Source organism: Lonchura striata, chromosome 4 (genome assembly GCF_050655825.1).
Source record: "Lonchura striata isolate lonStrDom1 chromosome 4, ASM5065582v1, whole genome shotgun sequence".
Taxonomy (NCBI): Eukaryota; Metazoa; Chordata; class Aves; order Passeriformes; family Estrildidae; genus Lonchura; species Lonchura striata.
The window spans coordinates 5460866-5477928 of NC_140706.1; the positions used below are offsets into that span (position 1 = coordinate 5460866).

General features: G+C 48.4%; 1 protein-coding gene across 1 annotated transcript; it reads right to left on the reverse strand.

Moving 5' to 3' along the window:
* Positions 1–1542: 1542 nt before the first annotated feature.
* LOC144246085 (uncharacterized) lies at positions 1543–9971 on the reverse strand. Its single transcript, XM_085577482.1, has 2 exons — positions 9199–9971; positions 1543–3261 (listed from the first exon to the last, which is right to left on the reverse strand). Exon 2 carries the CDS (start codon positions 3252–3254, stop codon positions 1896–1898), a length of 1359 nt encoding a protein of 452 aa, XP_085433608.1. The 5' UTR covers positions 3255–3261; positions 9199–9971; the 3' UTR covers positions 1543–1895.
* Between the last annotated feature and the right edge of the window lie 7092 nt (positions 9972–17063).

A 17063-nucleotide genomic window follows, 5' to 3' on the forward strand; every position in this document is an offset into this window, starting at 1 on the left:
TGACACATTTCCACTGCTGTGCTCATTCATCTGCCTTGCCTTCCTGAGCTGAGTTACAGCCCTGCCACGGCCCAGCTCTGCCTGGGCAGGATGAGAAGCTGCTGGCTGAGGGTGACAGGATCTGCCAGCCAGGTCATCATCACCGCCTGATGGGCTCCAGCCCCCTCCTCGCTCACTCTGCTGCTTCTCCTGGCTGTTTCTGAGATGAATTCAGGTGTCAGGGAGGCTGTGTCTGATAACATACAATGGTGGTGGTATTTGTGGAAAGGATAGAGCCGGGCTTTTCAAATGGTGGTGTTCTATTTGTCTGCTCATCTGCTTGTTTTTTAAATTTTAATGGTTTTTAAATGTTGCTCGTTGAAGTGAGGAGAGGGGAGGGAGCACTGGAGAAGGGCATGAAGGTGATACTAAATTCAGACAAATAGGGAGGTTCAGGCTGGATATTAAGAAAAAATTGTTCACTGAAAGTGAAGTTATTGGAACAGGCTGCCTGGCAAAGTGGTGGAGTCATCATCCCTGGCATTGTTCAAAAAACAAGCAAATGTGGCACTTTGTGATGTGGTTTAGTGGGTAGGGTCATACTCAGCTGAAGGCTGGACTTTATGATTTTGGAGGCCTTTTCAACTTTAATAACTCTATGTTTCGAAATATATTGGTCATTTGGAAATAGAGGGAGGCTGTGTCTCATTGAGACAGTCTGAATGCAAGAACAGAATAGAAAAGCCACTTCACTGAGTGGGTTACAGCAGGGGCTGGGCTTGTGCAATCCACCCTCCCACAGTGTCTCCCCTTGCCGTGGTACCCCCAAGATGTGCAGCTCAGCACAGCCACTGCAGGCAAGGACTGGAAACAAAAAGTCCTGAAAATACACAGCAGCTGCCTTGTGCCCAAGCTCCCTGCAGAGAGGACTTCAGGAAGCTCCAGGGAGGTCAGACACCAGCTGTGCCAGCCCCTAGACCGTGCCTTGCACCCAACAGGGGGCAGGGGGTGTCTCCTGCAGCCTGCAAAGCCCTTTTAGCCTCTTTTCTGCAGATTTTTCTTGGGGTTCTGTGGTCAGGGTGGCCCCAAGAGATCCTAAAGAGTCTTTTCTTCCCTTGTGGACGCAGCCAAAGGAGCCTGGAATGCTTCCCATTGTGCTTTCAAGGTTGTTTATTTTTCCTTATCTAAACATTCTCTGACCTGCCAAGCCCTAGCTAGCAAGGAGGCCATAACATCCTGCCCTCGAGCCCTGGGTGGCTCCCACCTTACATACTAAAAAGTGCCTGTGTATGTTTACAATTTCTTCAATTTCTACAATTTCTTCCTATCATCTATGTTAGACAGTGAATCTCCACCTTAAATCAATAGAAAAGTGTCACCATCACAGCAAGACAGAGGACAAGAAGAAGGAGAAGAAGGTCAGGACATGCCCAAATCCCTCCATCTTGTCCCCTTGAACCCCATTCTAAAAATCCCAAAATGAGGCTTCTGGGTCTCTGACCACTCTGCTTGTCAGAGAGCCGAGTCCTCGGAAGCCGGATAGCGTAATGAAATCTTCCTCTATGAAGGCGGGACGGCTCACAGGCGGCTTTATTCCAGGACGGTTTATTGAGGAACAGCAATTCAGGGAGCGAAGGGAAAACAACCACTCCGGGAGGGAGCTCGCTCTGAGAGCCTCGAACAGGGGGCGGAATCGGGATTATAACGGGGACAAGAGAGGGAGGGTCCAGGCATGAAGCGTTCAGTGAGGGAAGGCTTCGGGGGCAGAGTCAGGGTCGAGTGGCAGGGTTATAACCAATGAGGGTAAGGGGAAAGAGCGGCTTCAGGGAAGGAACCAATGGAGGTATAAAGAACAAAGAATTTTCTAGCACCAAGGGATGACAGACATACTGATTGATAACAGGGGAGGCAGGGAACTACACACCTGTCACCTCCCAGGGTAATTCGGGGGGACAGTTTCCCAAGTCCCCTCCCACATCTCCCCCGTTCTTGTTAATTAAATAAATATTTGCCAAAGTCTTGGTAAGCGTCTTTTTGAAGATGGTTAAGGCAACTGAAATCAGAAGGATAATTATGAAAATCCAAAAGAGTCCTTTTAAAATGGAGGCTGCCCACCCGGGAATGCCCCACTGCATCAATAGTTTGTGGACGGGGTCCACAGCCGAAGTTTCCGTTTTGATGTCCTGTACTTCGGTCCGGATCCGCTGGATGTTGGCTTGGATGGAAGTGCTCCGTGATGTTAAATTGAAGCAACACAATCCTTCGAAGTCCTCGCAGCTGTGGCCATGGGCGAGCAGCAGGAAATCAATAGCCGCTCTGTTTTGTAATGTGGCTTGCCTGGTGGTTTGCTGGTCTGCCAGAAGATCGGAGAGGGCGGCAGACGAGGCGTTGGCATGCTTACTTATCCAACACTCCAGGTGAGAAAGCTCACCGAGGGCCTTAGCTGCTGCATACCATGGTAAAAAGATGGATACAGCGACCCTCTTTGTTTTTCCCCAATCGTAAATTTCGGAGTCACAATTTTCGTCGAATTGAGCATATGATCTTTTGGTGCGTGCCAATTGTCTCTCTTTTTTCCAATCTAGAATTTGAGTTCTGTTTGGAGTGAGGGTAGCAAGCTTGCCAAGGCTGCATGGGCCTCCCTGGAGCCGAGATGGAATTCCCGACCATACTCTGTCCCCACAGATAAGAAACATCCCCCTGGGCAATGTCTTGGGATGAGTGGATGAAACTGAAATCACCTGGCTAGTATAATTGCACCAGGTTTGGCTGTTATATTTTTTACTGATAGGTGTTACATCTTTCCGGTATGTGTCTTTGGCCAAGTCAATTTCGTGCCAATTTTGACTTGGCCTCCTATAATAGAATTTGACACAATATCTAGCTGTGGAGGACCCCAGTAAGTCTAATTCTTGGGGTTCCTCTTTGCTGTTGGGCAAAATTTTGGTCCACTCATCCCAAGTATCGACCGGGTTAGGCCTCCTACCCGTGGTTCGGAGCAGGTCGGAATTGGATACCGGCCAATCATCAGCTACCAAGGGGACCCCTACCAGGCAAGTGGACAGGGGATTGTCCACGTTGCCCATGGCCAGACATAGGTTATCCTGCTGCAAGGACTTTGCCAGCGTGATCCAGACGTTTTCTTTCGGCTGTGGTACCACCCAGCCATCTGCTACATGCAGCCACAGGAGGATGGAAAGCGTGGCTGCAACCAGCTGGGCGCAGTGGGACATCTTCTGTTGTTTCTTTTGGGTGAATGATGTTCTGGCAGCCATCCTAGTACTAAAATTAAACAAAACAATATTACCAACATACATTTGGTTCCCTCCCCTCCCCCAGCTCCCCCTTTTGGGTTAAAATAAAAATAAATTTCAGGACGGAGGGGTAAAGGGATGACGGGTTAGGTATGAGGGTAGAGGGAACGGCACAGGAGGGGATGGGGTGGCGGAAGTTGTTAAGTCTTGCAGAGGTAGGTATGTCCTTGTGATGAGGACCCGGGAGACGATGTTGGGTGGTCTTCCGGTCCTCTTCTTTTTTCTCCGTCGCCACGCCACTGCATTATCTGGTGGTGATTGTGATGGGGTCGCTGGGTTGCTCTTCGCTGGGGGGTCCGTGGTAGTGCTCTCCAGGTACGGTTTGACGTATTTTCCAGGAATCCATTTGGGACCCTGGGCTGTGGAAACACAAGCGTACCCTCTCCCCCACGTTATCAGAGGGTACGGCCCTGAGATGATTTTTGATTCTGGGTCTCTGATGAGGACTGGCGGACGCTCTTTCAAAACTGCTCTGGTGTTATTGCAAAAGTGTCTGAGTGCAGGGGGATTCGGCTCTCGGTCAGAACAATTTAAGAAATTAAGAACATAAAGTGCCTTGCATAATCTTTCAACTGGTGTCATGGCCAGAGCCGAATCGTGTTGTTGTTCTAGCAGCCTTTTTAACTCTTTGTGGGAGCGTTCCACTATTGCCTGTCCTGTGGGGTTATGGGGAATGCCGGTGGAATGGGCAATTCCCCATTGTTGTAGAAATGGTGCGAATCTTGTCGAGGTGAATCCAGGCCCATTGTCCGTTTTGATGGCTTTTGGGACTCCTAATGTGGCAAATGCCATGAATAGATGTTTGATGATATCTTTTGTTTTCTCACCAGTGTGGAGTGACGCGAACACGGCCCCAGAAAATGTGTCTATGGACACATGCAGGTATTTCAGGCGGCCAAAAGGATTATAGTGAGTGATGTCTGTTTGCCACAGCTCCAATGCTGCCAACCCTCGGGGGTTTATCCCCGTTGGCAGCGGTGGAAGGGCGAAGGACTGACAGTTTGGGCATGTGGCTAGTATGGCTTTGGCTTGTTCTTTTGATATTTTAAATTGTCGGGCAAGGGCAGGTGCATTTTGATGGAAAAACGCATGGCTGAGCCTTGCCTGTGCAAAGATGTCTGGTAAGGTTAATGAAAGTGCAGGTGCAGAGTAATGAGATGTCATTGCAAGGAGGTCGGCCATCCGGTTCCCCTCTGCAATAGCTCCTGGCAGGTCTGTGTGAGCCCGGACGTGCATAATATAATAGAGTTGCTCTCGGTGGGAGATCAGCCAGATTAATTCCGTGAGCAAATCGAATAACTGTTTGTTTTGAACTTCTTTGAGCAGGGCGTGTTCTGCCCGTTCTGCTACCCCGGCAACATAAGCCGAATCTGTTACCAGATTGAAAGGTTGCTGAAATTTTTTGAATGCTCTCACGACCGCAGCAAGTTCTGCGATCTGGGGGGAACCCTCAACCAGTTGGATGTCAGACTCCCACTTCTGACTCTCCGGGTCCTTCCAAGTGATCACCGATTTGTGGGATTTTCCCGACCCATCGGTGAACACCGTGAGAGCACCTTTAATAGGTGTTTTATTTTTGAATGACTTTGGGGCCAAATATAACGTGTCTTTGAATATTTTATGTTTAGGGTAATGAATGGAAATCTGTCCAGGGTAACTGTCTAAAGCAATTTGCAAACTTTCGTTTGTCTGAAGCAGGGATTCCAATTGTTCCAAATTAAGAGGTAGGTAAATGCACGCCGGGTCACACCCTGCGAGGGTCCGGAGGCGTTGTCTGGCCTTTATTATTATTCTAGCCATTAACTCTGCAGGAGCTGAAATAGTTTTCGCTGGCTGGTGCGGGAGAAACAGCCACTCAATGATAAGGAGTGGGTCCTTCCGCCCAGCGTCCCATTGAAAAAGCAGACCATGGAAGTTTGGGCACTTACCCAGTATGGCAAGGGTGACGGGAAGGAGCCGATCCACACGGTGGGCCTGACGGGATCGTATGGCCTCAGCGACTCTCTCCAGGGCTCCTTTGGCGGCAGGTGTTAGCTCGCGAGGGGAAGCTAGGTCGCCATCTCCTCGTAGCAGGTTGAAGAGCGGCGCCAGCTCCTCCGTGGTGAGTCCCAGGAGAGGTCGGATCCACGTGATGGTACCGCAGATCTGCTGGAGATCCCGCAGGGTCCGTGGGTCGTCTTTGACGGTGACAGATTGGGGCGCGACAGTCCTTCCCGTAATGTGAAAGCCCAAATACTTCCATGGCGCTGACAGCTGGATCTTTTCTTCAGCAATTTCAAACCCTGCAGCTTTAATGGCCTTAACAGTCTTGGAAAGTGTGATCTGCAGATAAGCTTGTGTTTCAGCGCAGATCAAGACATCATCCATATAATGCAGGATGATCGCTTCAGGGAACAGCTTCCTGATCGGCGAAAGCACTTGGGCCACAAAAGTTTGGCAGAGCACCGGAGAATTTTTCATTCCCTGGGGCAAAGTGGCCCATTGGTACCTCTTATAAGGCTCCGCCCTATTGATGGAAGGAACGGAGAACGCGAATCTGGGGGCATCTCCGGGATACAATGGGATGTTGAAAAAACAGTCCTTGATGTCAATGACTGCGAGCTGCCAATCCCGGGGAAGCATGGAGGGTGAGGGAAGGCCAGGCTGCAGGGGGCCCATGTCCTCGATTACCTCATTGACCCTGCGCAGGTCTTGGAGCAGGCGCCATTTGTTTTTGCCAGGTTTTTTAATAACAAAGACAGGAGTGTTCCAGGGGCTGGTGGAGGGTATTAAATGCCCCAGGCGGACCTGCTCCTCTACTAATTCATGGAGCGCTTTTAATTTCTCCTCCACAAGGGGCCACTGGTCCACCCACACTGGAACATCGGTCTTCCAATTCAGCGGTGGGGAGGTGCGCTCCGCAGTGGCCCATACTAAAAATCCCATGCAGGGCTAGGGATATCGAGGCGGGCACCCCATTGGGACAAAACGTCCCTGCCTAATAACATGATGTTAGATGAAACAACAAAAGGCCGAATGGTGGCAATCTGTCCCTCAGGGCCCTCCACACTTACCAGGTGTTTGCTGCGCATGGAGTTGACAGCTCCTCCCACTCCGGAGATTGTGCCACAAGGGGGCACCAACTCCCAGTCGCGGGGCCACTTTGACCGGGGTATGATGGTGACGTCTGCCCCGGTGTCTGCCATCAGGTCCAGTTTGATGGACTTTCCCTGAAGCGATAAAACAGTCTCAATCATTGGTCTGGATTTGCAAACATTTTGTGTGAGGAAGACAAAATTGTCTTCCCCGGAGTCATGTCCAGTGAAATAGTCCTGTGCTGGTGGATCGGTGAGGTCGGTCACGTCGAGGAGGTACATGGCAGCGAAGGGGAGCCCCTTGGTGATGGTGCAAGGTGGTTGATGGCAGACGACTGAGACGGTGACCTCGGACCCCGGCTGAAAACACACCACTTCAGGGACGACGGTAACGCGGTCTGGTGTGAGCCTGCAATCTCCGAGTATTAACACTGTTACCTCACAATTACGGTAAGGGGGTTCCAGGAACCCAGCGGGAACTCTCACCAGGTCCTCATCCTGGAGAGTCACAGTGATGGAGCTTTTGAGGACCCGGTGAGTGTCTGAATCTAGGTTGCGGATTCTACGGAAGAGGCGGAGCCCGTCGTCGTGGCTCCGCCAACCCTCCGGAACTGTCCGCTGGGCCACCGGTCCTCCCGGATGGTGGGGAGGCCTGGGCGCTGTGAGGGGCCACTTGTTGTCCTTGCGCGGCCCCTCCCCGCGCTCCGCGACCCGTTTCCCGCCTGCTGATGGTAGGGCATCGGGTTCCTGGGTATTGGTCTTGGGGAGGGTGTGTACGAGTAGTGTGGTTGCTCCGGGGGCCAGTATGGGCAGTTGGCTTGTATGTGGCCCATCTGGCCACACCCGAAGCACCGGATGGTGTTCATTGTCAACATCGCCTCCCCAATCCCCTTACTTACTGCAAGGGCGACAGTGGTCTCGGTGGAGGCGGCTTTCGTGCAGGCCTCCACCATCTGTGCGATGGTGGGTTCGGGGTCCTGAGGTAAAGTCCTTAATATCTTCTTTGTCTCGGCTGTCGCGTTGGTCATGGCCATCTTTCTCAGGAGCTCTTCCCTCGCTGCAGGATGGTCTATCTGCCGGTCGATGGCCTCCCTCAGCCGGTCCACGAATTTTATGAAAGATTCCTCTGGGCCCTGGGTAATAGCTGAAAAGTTCTGGAGCGGGGTTTTCCCATCGGGGATTTTTAACAGTGCCGCTCGGCCAGCCTCCTTGATGTCATCTAGGACCTCCGTGGGTAACAGTATTTGGTCCTCTGGCTGGCTGAACTCCCCCTCCCCTGCCAGGGCTTCTATGGCTTCCTCTCCCTCTCCAATTGCCTCTGCTAAATTGTGTTTTTTCAGAAGAGGCTTGAGGAGCTTTCTCCATTGAATGTCCCACAATAAAAGCTCGGTGGGAGTGAGCAGGGACTTGGCAATATATTTAACGTCATGCTGGACCAATGTATGGCCCGAGAAAGTGAGGTCCAATACATTCTTAAAGAAAGGAGAGTCTCGACCATAGTCTTTGGCAGCCTTCCTCAGTTCTTTAATCTCCACATATGGGAGTTGCTCCCAGTGTGGCCGCTGCCCCCTGGTCCTCACCACAGGTGCTGCGAATGGCCCCAGATCTCTTGCGAATTCCAAATCCCCATCCTTAATTGCCTCTGCCCTGATCCGGGCCCACCCACCTCCCGGCCTAGGTGTGGGCCGGGGGCTGTCGCTGTCCCCATCCTCATCGGAGGATGAGGCAGGACGAGCAAGGGCTCGGACCTTCCCCTTGGCCGGTGGGCTTCGGTGGCATGAAGCCCGGCAGGCCAAGATGGCCTGCTTCCGGCCAGGCCGACTTCCGGTTCCGGTGGCGTGGGAACCAGAAGAGGCCTGAGGGGAGGCGTGGCCAGGCTCACCCACCGGGGTGTGGCCTTCCGGCAGGGGGTTCCCTCCCACCGGGGCGTGGCCTTCCTGCAGGCCGGTCCCTCCCGCCGGGGGCCCACCCAGGGGTGTGGCCATGGGGGCTGGAGGGGCGGGTCCCGACGACGTAACAATCGACGCGGTGGTAGGGGCGGGACCCGACGCAGGGGCGGCACTCGACGGAGGTGGAGCCTGAGGGGGACTGGCAGGGGCCCGGAGGGAGTGAGGAGGTGGAGAGGAGGCGCCATTTTGTCCCTCGGTGGCGGGCTGCTCGGCCATGTGGCCGGCGCCATTTTGTGAGGTGTGGTGACAGAGATCAGGAATCGAATAACATGGTTTTAAACTGGGTACAGGGGTTTGAGGGCTTTGGGGAGAGGAAAGAGTCGCACTGGGATGGCCAGTCCCAGGACGAGGAGAGGACAGAGTGGGGCGGGGAGCAGCAGGGAGACGGCAGCAGCCCTGTGCCTGGTTATGGCAGGATCTGCTGCCCGACCCACCCTTAGGGGAAACCGAGTTAGGAGTGGGGGGGGCGGAATGAGGGTTAGGAGAACTGGGGACCCAACTCTCACCCTTTTGTTTAAATAAAGTGTAAATAGAATGAAAAAGTGGAAAAAAATGCCCCACAGAAAAATTCCCCTTTACTTGTAATGCGTATAACAGTTTCCCAATATTTCCCCAGAAAATAAGAGAAGAAAAATCATCCCTGGAGGTGTCAGGGAAGTTATCGAAAATAAGATTAACAAAAGCCTTAAGGTCCCTCTTTTTAAAAGAAATGTTACCCAAAACAAGGGAGGATTTAACGTGGAGGTAAAAATCCCGCCGGGCAGGAGACAAGCGGTTGCCCATTCTCACTGCAGAAAAAAGGGAAATCCCCAAAGAGACAAAGAGAGAAACGAAAAGGAAAAGAGACAGGGTCAGGTGCCAGACAGGGCACCAGGAACTCACCACAAAAAGACCGCTGTCAAAACGAAAAAGCCTCTGAGGGGGAGAGGAAGCGCTGCAGGTCTCGTCCCGTTCGGAGTCTGCTCCCAAACTCGAAGTCGAACCAGGACGAGGTGTCTGCAGCCCGCGAGGTAGGCGATCTTCTTCAACGAAGAGCAGCCGCTCGTGGAACTGGCGGCGAACGGCGCTTTTCGTCCTCGGGCAGCCGGATCACAGAGCCGATGCAGCCGAGGAGACGCTCTGCGGCTGATTCCTGAGAGGGGCCAGTCTGTTCGGGCGCCAGTTGAGGCTTCTGGGTCTCTGACCACTCTGCTTGTCAGAGAGCCGAGTCCTCGGAAGCCGGATAGCGTAATGAAATCTTCCTCTATGAAGGCGGGACGGCTCACAGGCGGCTTTATTCCAGGACGGTTTATTGAGGAACAGCAATTCAGGGAGCGAAGGGAAAACAACCACTCCGGGAGGGAGCTCGCTCTGAGAGCCTCGAACAGGGGGCGGAATCGGGATTATAACGGGGACAAGAGAGGGAGGGTCCAGGCATGAAGCGTTCAGTGAGGGAAGGCTTCGGGGGCAGAGTCAGGGTCGAGTGGCAGGGTTATAACCAATGAGGGTAAGGGGAAAGAGCGGCTTCAGGGAAGGAACCAATGGAGGTATAAAGAACAAAGAATTTTCTAGCACCAAGGGATGACAGACATACTGATTGATAACAGGGGAGGCAGGGAACTACACACCTGTCACCTCCCAGGGTAATTCGGGGGGACAGTTTCCCAAGTCCCCTCCCACACCAAAATTCTACTTTTCTACCCTGTGTTAATCCAAATATCACACTACTCAAACCCTAGTGGCTTGTAACTCCTCATACAAAATTCACAGCTTTTTCCACAGGCTAAAATCAAAGCCACAGATGTTTTTTGGCTTCATGCCAGGGTCTCTGAGTCCCTGCCAGGGTCTAGAGACAGACAGGGCAGCCAGAGGGGTGTCCTGGACTCCGACACTTTTCCTGCTGTATTTTCCTCCACACATGAGGGAAAACAAGGTTAATGCTCAGAGAAAAGGGACACAGAGATGTTTCCAACGGAGCAGGGCAGGTCCAAGGTGGGGCAAAGAATGTACAACAAGCCTGTGCCCTACAGATGAGGGGCTCTGGAGAGGAGGCAGCGATGGGAGAGATGGGGAGAGACAGAGGAACGTCACAGCTGCTGGCACACAGACTGCTGAGATGCCAGTGGGAAACACTCAAAAGAGAAGGTGATAGTCCCTGTGTCTTCTTTATGAGCTGAAAAGAAGGAACATTCCAGCACTTGAAATGGATTCAGGCTTTGAACCTCATTCTTTCACTTAGCTCACATGCCCTGGGAACTTTTAGGATGTTTGGGAGGGACTGGTCTCCATTTCAGCCTTCCAGGAGGTACACACATAATTGAAGCTAATTTTGCTGTGTGCTAGGTCTTTCCACTGGAGAAAACTTCAGTGACTCACTTGAACAAGAGCCTAGGAATTTTCTAAAAGAGTTTTTTGTGTTGAGGTACTTTAGCCATGGTTTCTTCCAGTTTTGTTCAGTAAAAATTCTGCCTAGGAATTTTTTGAGGAAGCCTTTGGATACTGCACCTACCCAAATACTGACTGGATTATTTGGAGATTTTTTTTTCCTTCTAGACTCTGGGAAAATCATCCTGTACACATTAACTTAATTTCCATGTGTGCCTTTTTAAAGGTTCCTAAACACAGGGCACCAAAATTCCCCACCACATTTTATCTGGTGATCAGACCAGGAGTCTCCCATAGGTGCTGTGCTGTATCTGGCAGCTCTGGCCCCTGTCTCTACCATCCATCACAGGGAATATCAAAGCCCCTCAAACTTAATCTATATATTTGATTCATGACCAGTTTTGTCATTAGCTGAACGTATGAATTGTTGTCAGATTTTATTCTCATTTTGTACTCTGACAAATAAGCTTTACAGAACATTTCTCTAAAGCTTTGGTAACGCTAGCTAAATATTCAGAAAGAGTAAGGGGATACAGTGTGCAGGGGAGAATTACCATCTTAATGAGGTTTGTCTCATTAAAGAGTTTCACTCAATTAGTTTCACAGATTTTGCTTCAAGAATAGGAGCACAGAGCTCTACATATCTGTAGCTAATTCTGGCTTATTTAAAACTAAGAGAACAACCTGCCAAAAATTGTTTAAGTGGAAGGACGGTAATGAATACGGTCTCGGATCTTTCAAAAATGTATGGTTTTGAATCAGGAAATTAGATGAAAATACACTGTCGATTTTACTTAAATAAGAAATGTGTTGGCAATTTCCCCGAGCGAAATGTGATCACTTCAGCATAAAACTCTATTTGTCATACAAAGACCTTTGGTGTTCAGACAGTTCAGATTTGCATTATTTCCCAAAAACTCTGCATGCACATTCTGCTCTCTGACCTATGATTAAAGATTGCCAAATGTCTTAGGCTGCAGTCATCTGCTGATAATGTGAAAGTGTCACCTGCACACAGAGTGACATTTTATCTGTCTGAACAGGGTTGTTTTCCTAACCTGTCACTTCTTGTCCTGTGGGTTTTGTCAGATTTCCCCCTGAATTGTGCTCTACTCTGCACCCCTTGGATGGCACAATACCCACAGAGCTCAGCAAAGCTGCATTTAAGGATCAACTGAGAAGAAAAAACATCTTCTACAACATCCAGCAGTGCCTGGTTGGGGAAAGGATGCCAAAACAAGGGAAGAATACAGAGCTGCTCTTCACACACTCTGGCAGGCTGAGATTTAGGGATTTCAAAAGCTGAGGAATCACCATGTTAGAAGACCCAGGAGACTTTCTACAGTTAATTTTTTAACCCATGTGCAATATTTGCAACTGAATGAATTTCACTGAGGGGCTTCCACAAATACAAAAAGAGATGAGGCTGATGTGCTGTGCACAACACAGTGAAGGAATATGATCCACTGCAGTACCAAGAACTGAGATATCTTGGAGTAGTTCACCCAGGAAAGGTGAAACTGAGATGCTCTGTGCCCTGGATAGTCAAGGCAGCTTTTCTGCATCTGATATATGAACTAACCAGTCACCAGCTTGTGCCCCAGGTCACCCTGCAGTGTGCAATGCTCTAAAAATTCAGAGGGTCTGATTCACCTCACTAGGCTCAACATCTGCTCTGAGGCTGCCTCTGAAGGAGCTGGGGACCTGCCTAGAGAATAAGGGGCACTTTTAGGAAATGGCACAAATGACCTACTTTGGCACGGCATGAATCACCTCCAAAATCCTTGCTCCTCACAGGGAGCCTTTGGCAGGCTGGTGTTCAGAGGCTGAGTCCTGTGTTTGGTCAGGTGAAATCCCACTCTGTTCCCATGGCACACATAACTCAACCTGCTGATGAAGTGTCGGAGTCCAGGACATCCCTCTGGCTGCCCTGGCTGCCTCAAGACCCTGGCAGAGGGCTCAGAGACCCTGGCATGAAGTCAAAAACAGCTGTGGCTTCGATTTTAGCCCGTGGAAAAAGATGTGAATTTTGTATGAGGAGTTACAAGCCGCAAGGGTTTGACTAGGGTGATATTTGGACTAACAGAGGGTGGAAAAGTAGAATTTTGGGATTTTTAGAATGGAGTTCAAGGGGCTACAAGATGGAGGGATTTGGGCATGTCCTAGCCTTCTTTCCCTTCTTCTTGTCCTCCATGTCTTGGTGTGATGGTGACACTTTTCTACTGGTTTAGGATAGGGACACACTGTCCAACATAGATGTTAGATATTGGTGCATTGTTATAAACAGACTGTACATAACTTTTGATATAAAAGGTAAACACTGCCTGAGAGGGCAAGGCAGATGGCCATGGCCTCCCTGCTAGCCAGAGCTCAGCAGGTCAGAGAAAGAATGTTTATATAAGAAGAAATAAACAGCCTTGGAAGCTCAATCTCACGTGTTCCAGATCCCTTCTTTGGCTGCCAGGCTAGGGGAACAAGGACTTTCATATTATTGGAGTCTCACAGCTGGCCCTGACACAGAAGAGGAAGGACAGGAAATCAGCTTTATGCCAGATCCAGAATCCAGCAGCATTGACAGAATCTCTGCCACTGACTGCATGCCTAATCTGAGGCTGTTGTCTCTGTGGCTCTCTAAAGAACTTGGCCCACAACAGTTTTCAGTACTTTATACTCCTATGGAAAAATTCCCTTCTCCCTCCCCAAAACATCCTAAGATACTGGTATACTCCAGATTTTATATTAATCTTAATTTTAAAGAGTATGGATTTCTGATGTTTTTATAGTTGGTTTAGGTATTTTTCAGTATCAACAGCTTTCAGCAAAATTCTTTGCCTTTAAATCTCTTGGGGTTGCTGGGGTTTTTTTTGAAAGTAACATTTGAAGGAGAGAAAATAAAAGGTTGCTTTTTTTTTTCTTCTTCCGTTTACTTAGTTTTAAACTGAATCTTTTTAAAATAGTTTTAGAATGAGAGAACCACAGAGTGGTTGGGGTTGGAAGGAACCCCACAGAAAACCTTGTTCGACCCCATGCCATGGGCAGGGACAACTTCCACTATCCCAGGCTGCTCCAATCCCATCCAACCTGGCCTTGGGCACTTCCAGGGATCCAGGGGCAGCCACAGCTTCTCTGGGCACCCCGTGCCAGAGCCTCCCCACCCTCACAGTAAATAATTTCTTCCTAAAATCTAATTTAAGCCTACCCTCTTGAAGCCATTCTCCCTTATCCTATGTCTACACAGCTTTTATAGATAATGAAATCAGATTTTTTTGAAAATAGAAAGAAAAAAAAAAGCACTAAACAAAAAACAAACAAACAAACAAGTTTGTTTAGGTAAAATTTATGTATTTTTGGTGTCCCAAAACCAAACATTAACAAACAAAATAATAGCTTTTTTCAAAAAGATGACATGTTTTATATTCTTTAATGGAAAAACAGCTTGCTTGTCACATTGCAATTTTAAATTCACCATGATTTTCAATAAAAAGCACTGTCAATACAGAAAGTTCAACTATTTTTAGTGGAACAGTTCACAGTCTCTCCCGTGCATCACAAAAAATGTTGTGTAGTTTAACTTTAGTCATATTTTAAAATATGCATATTTCAAATTCTGGGGCGAAGACAAGGTGCTGTTTTTCATATTCAAGATATTCAAGCTAAACTATGAAAAGCACACACAGCTTCTCAGTCAAACACAAAGATAATCCCCAAAGAGATTTTTTTTTTTTTGTATTTTTATTGCATGAAAAAGAGGAAGACACAGTGGGGGAAAAGCAAAGGAGAAATAAGCATTGCAATGAAAGTAGAAGGTATCAGTAAATGAGGTAGGAAAAAATAGCCCATAATCCCCATTATTATATACAGATTGTAAAGACCAACAGATGACATCCATGTTTTAAAAAAACCTCTACAAACAGCAGGGGACTTGTGAATAAGCCAAATCATCAAATTGCACTTGTAGGTCTGTGGGGTTGCCTGTGAGCAGGAGACAGTTCATTAACCCAAACGACCCACGGTGCTGCAAAATCAGATTATTGTTGGCTCTGCCATTCATCAGCTCCTCTCTCCCTTGAACTCCTGCTCCTACACGGGAAGTAATTGCAGATTTATTGAGAATAAAGGGGGATCTGGGGGGCCTCTTGGTCTTCTTGATAACATCAGCATGTCCCAGCTCCACTCACCCAGGGGGAGCTCACCAAGAGCTCCCATCTGGTTCTCCTCTGGCCAAAATTTAATTACTCACATCCCTCCCATGTTCTGCCAAGGACCTGATTTCTCATAGAACATTTCTGGGAAGGTCTTCCTTCTGGAAAAAAACTCACAAATGGATCTCACAGACACCATCCCAAACAACCAGAAAGGTCCCATGCTGGCAGTAGATGTTTTTGGGATGGAAATAAATAAACAGCAGGTTCCTAAGAATGAGGGCTTGGGATAACATCCCAGAATTGTGCGTGTGGATTAAAGAGACAAGAAACAGGCCAATTTTAAGACGAATCTTGCTAGGTTTTGACTGTTACTGCTGGAGATAATTCAGGGTTTGACACTGTGATCATGAAAATCCCTTTGAATCTGATGCTTTATGTTTCTATTTTTTTTTTCTGCTTTAAAGCCTTTCCTCCTACCTCACTGAGAAGGCAGAGTGAGGCAGAATAAGTAAAATTATATCTATTACCGTCTTTCTTCACCACATTACAAAAATTGTCATAATTTTCCAGTATGATTTTAAAACTTAAAAAAAAGCAAATTAAATAAAGCTCATTTTTATCAGTTGTTCTTCTTTCTTTCTGTTTTTTTTTTATTTATTTATTTATTTGCTGTTTACTTACTTGTTATGCTCAACTACAAAAAAAAACACATGCACTGGCAGTGTAAAACACTGATATGGTGGCTGATTAACAGGACTTATACTGCCATCTTACTGGGCAGGACAATGATGCAATCTTTCTCTTTTATTAACAGTAAAATAGATATATTGCTCCTGAGAGCCTGGAGCAACGTGCAGAAGCATGGAGTGAGTCCAGCAAAGCCAGGAACTCTATCACTCCAGGGTAACACAACATCTGAAGTCTAATTTAATATCAGAAACTCAGAAAATAAGAGGGATGGCAATAACGTGACGCGGAGCTTATTAGGTATTACTTAACGTTTGGCATGCTTTTTCCAAAATCCTCTGTTCACCCTCTGTGAATCCCAGATTAAATTCTGAGTTTTGGGGGTTCCAGTCTCTCCTGGTCTGAACCCAAAGAAGAAACTTTATTCAGCATGGCTTGGCAGTGCATCCCCCAAATTCACCTTGCACTCCTGGATGTAGCAAAATTTCAACACACACAAGCCAGGTCCTTAAGCAGGTTTGTCTTTGGAATTAAAAACTTCTCAAAATTCTGAATGAAAGGGGTTGAAATTTAGGCAGTTTTTTGAGGCAGCTATGCTGATTTTGCACCCTGAATCCTGAGGAGCACCCACAAGGCTCCTTTCACCAGTGTTAGACACAATCTCAGCTGAGAATTGTGGAAGAACCACCACAGGAATCAACCTCTTAAAACATGACAGACATTTCTGTAATTTTTTGAATACAGCCTTCATGTTTTCTCAGTATACCTGAAAACAGGATGTTGTAGACAGAACATCGAGGCAGAATGTGTGGTTTTAACATTTGACAAGCTTGATAATTTGCTCTGCAAATTATTGTGGTGTGTGTGTGTTTTGGTTTGAAAAGACAGGTGCCTGCTAAGGAAGGCAGGAGCCTCCCTTGAAATGAAAAATGCAAACCCCCTCCTTATGAATTATTATAATTTTGAAATTAGGGGCTCTCAGGCAAAGATGTGGGAGTAGGAATAACAGCTTGATGTTCCCCACCTCACACAGCCCCCTGAATATCAGGCTAGCCCAGAGGTCTGAGGCTGTGAGGGGAGGAATATCAGGAGATGGCAAAGATTTCCAAAAGAGGCTCTTACCCCGATATACGTTGGTTCAGCTCTCTTTATTCTGTGGTGTCCAAGGGGAGAGTGGGGCAAAAGAGAGTGAACAGGAAATGTCAGGGGTCTGTGTAGACTTTGGACAGGGTGGGCTTCCCTGGCTCTTTGCCAACCCCATTGGGGCAGGAAGGAGGGTCCAGGGTTATCTGATCAGAGTCACAGGGTCCCAGGGAAGGGAGCACAGAGTGCCCATGAGCTCACTGTAACACCAGCTCTTTATTAGGGAAGAAAATAAAAATTTTTAAAAAATGCAGTAATACAAAACAACACTGCCAGAGTCAGAGCAGGCCCTGACCCCCTGTGGGTCAAGGAGGTGGCAGCAGTCCCATCCCAGGGTGGCTCAGCCCTCCTGCAGTGCCAGCTGTGCTTCTGCTGGAGCAGGATCCTGCACAAGGGGGAGTTTTCCTC

Excerpts from the sequence above, each read along its gene's own strand:
- LOC144246085 (XM_085577482.1), bottom strand. The coding sequence starts at position 3,254 with ATGGCTGCCAGAACATCATTCACCCAAAAGAAACAACAGAAGATGTCC.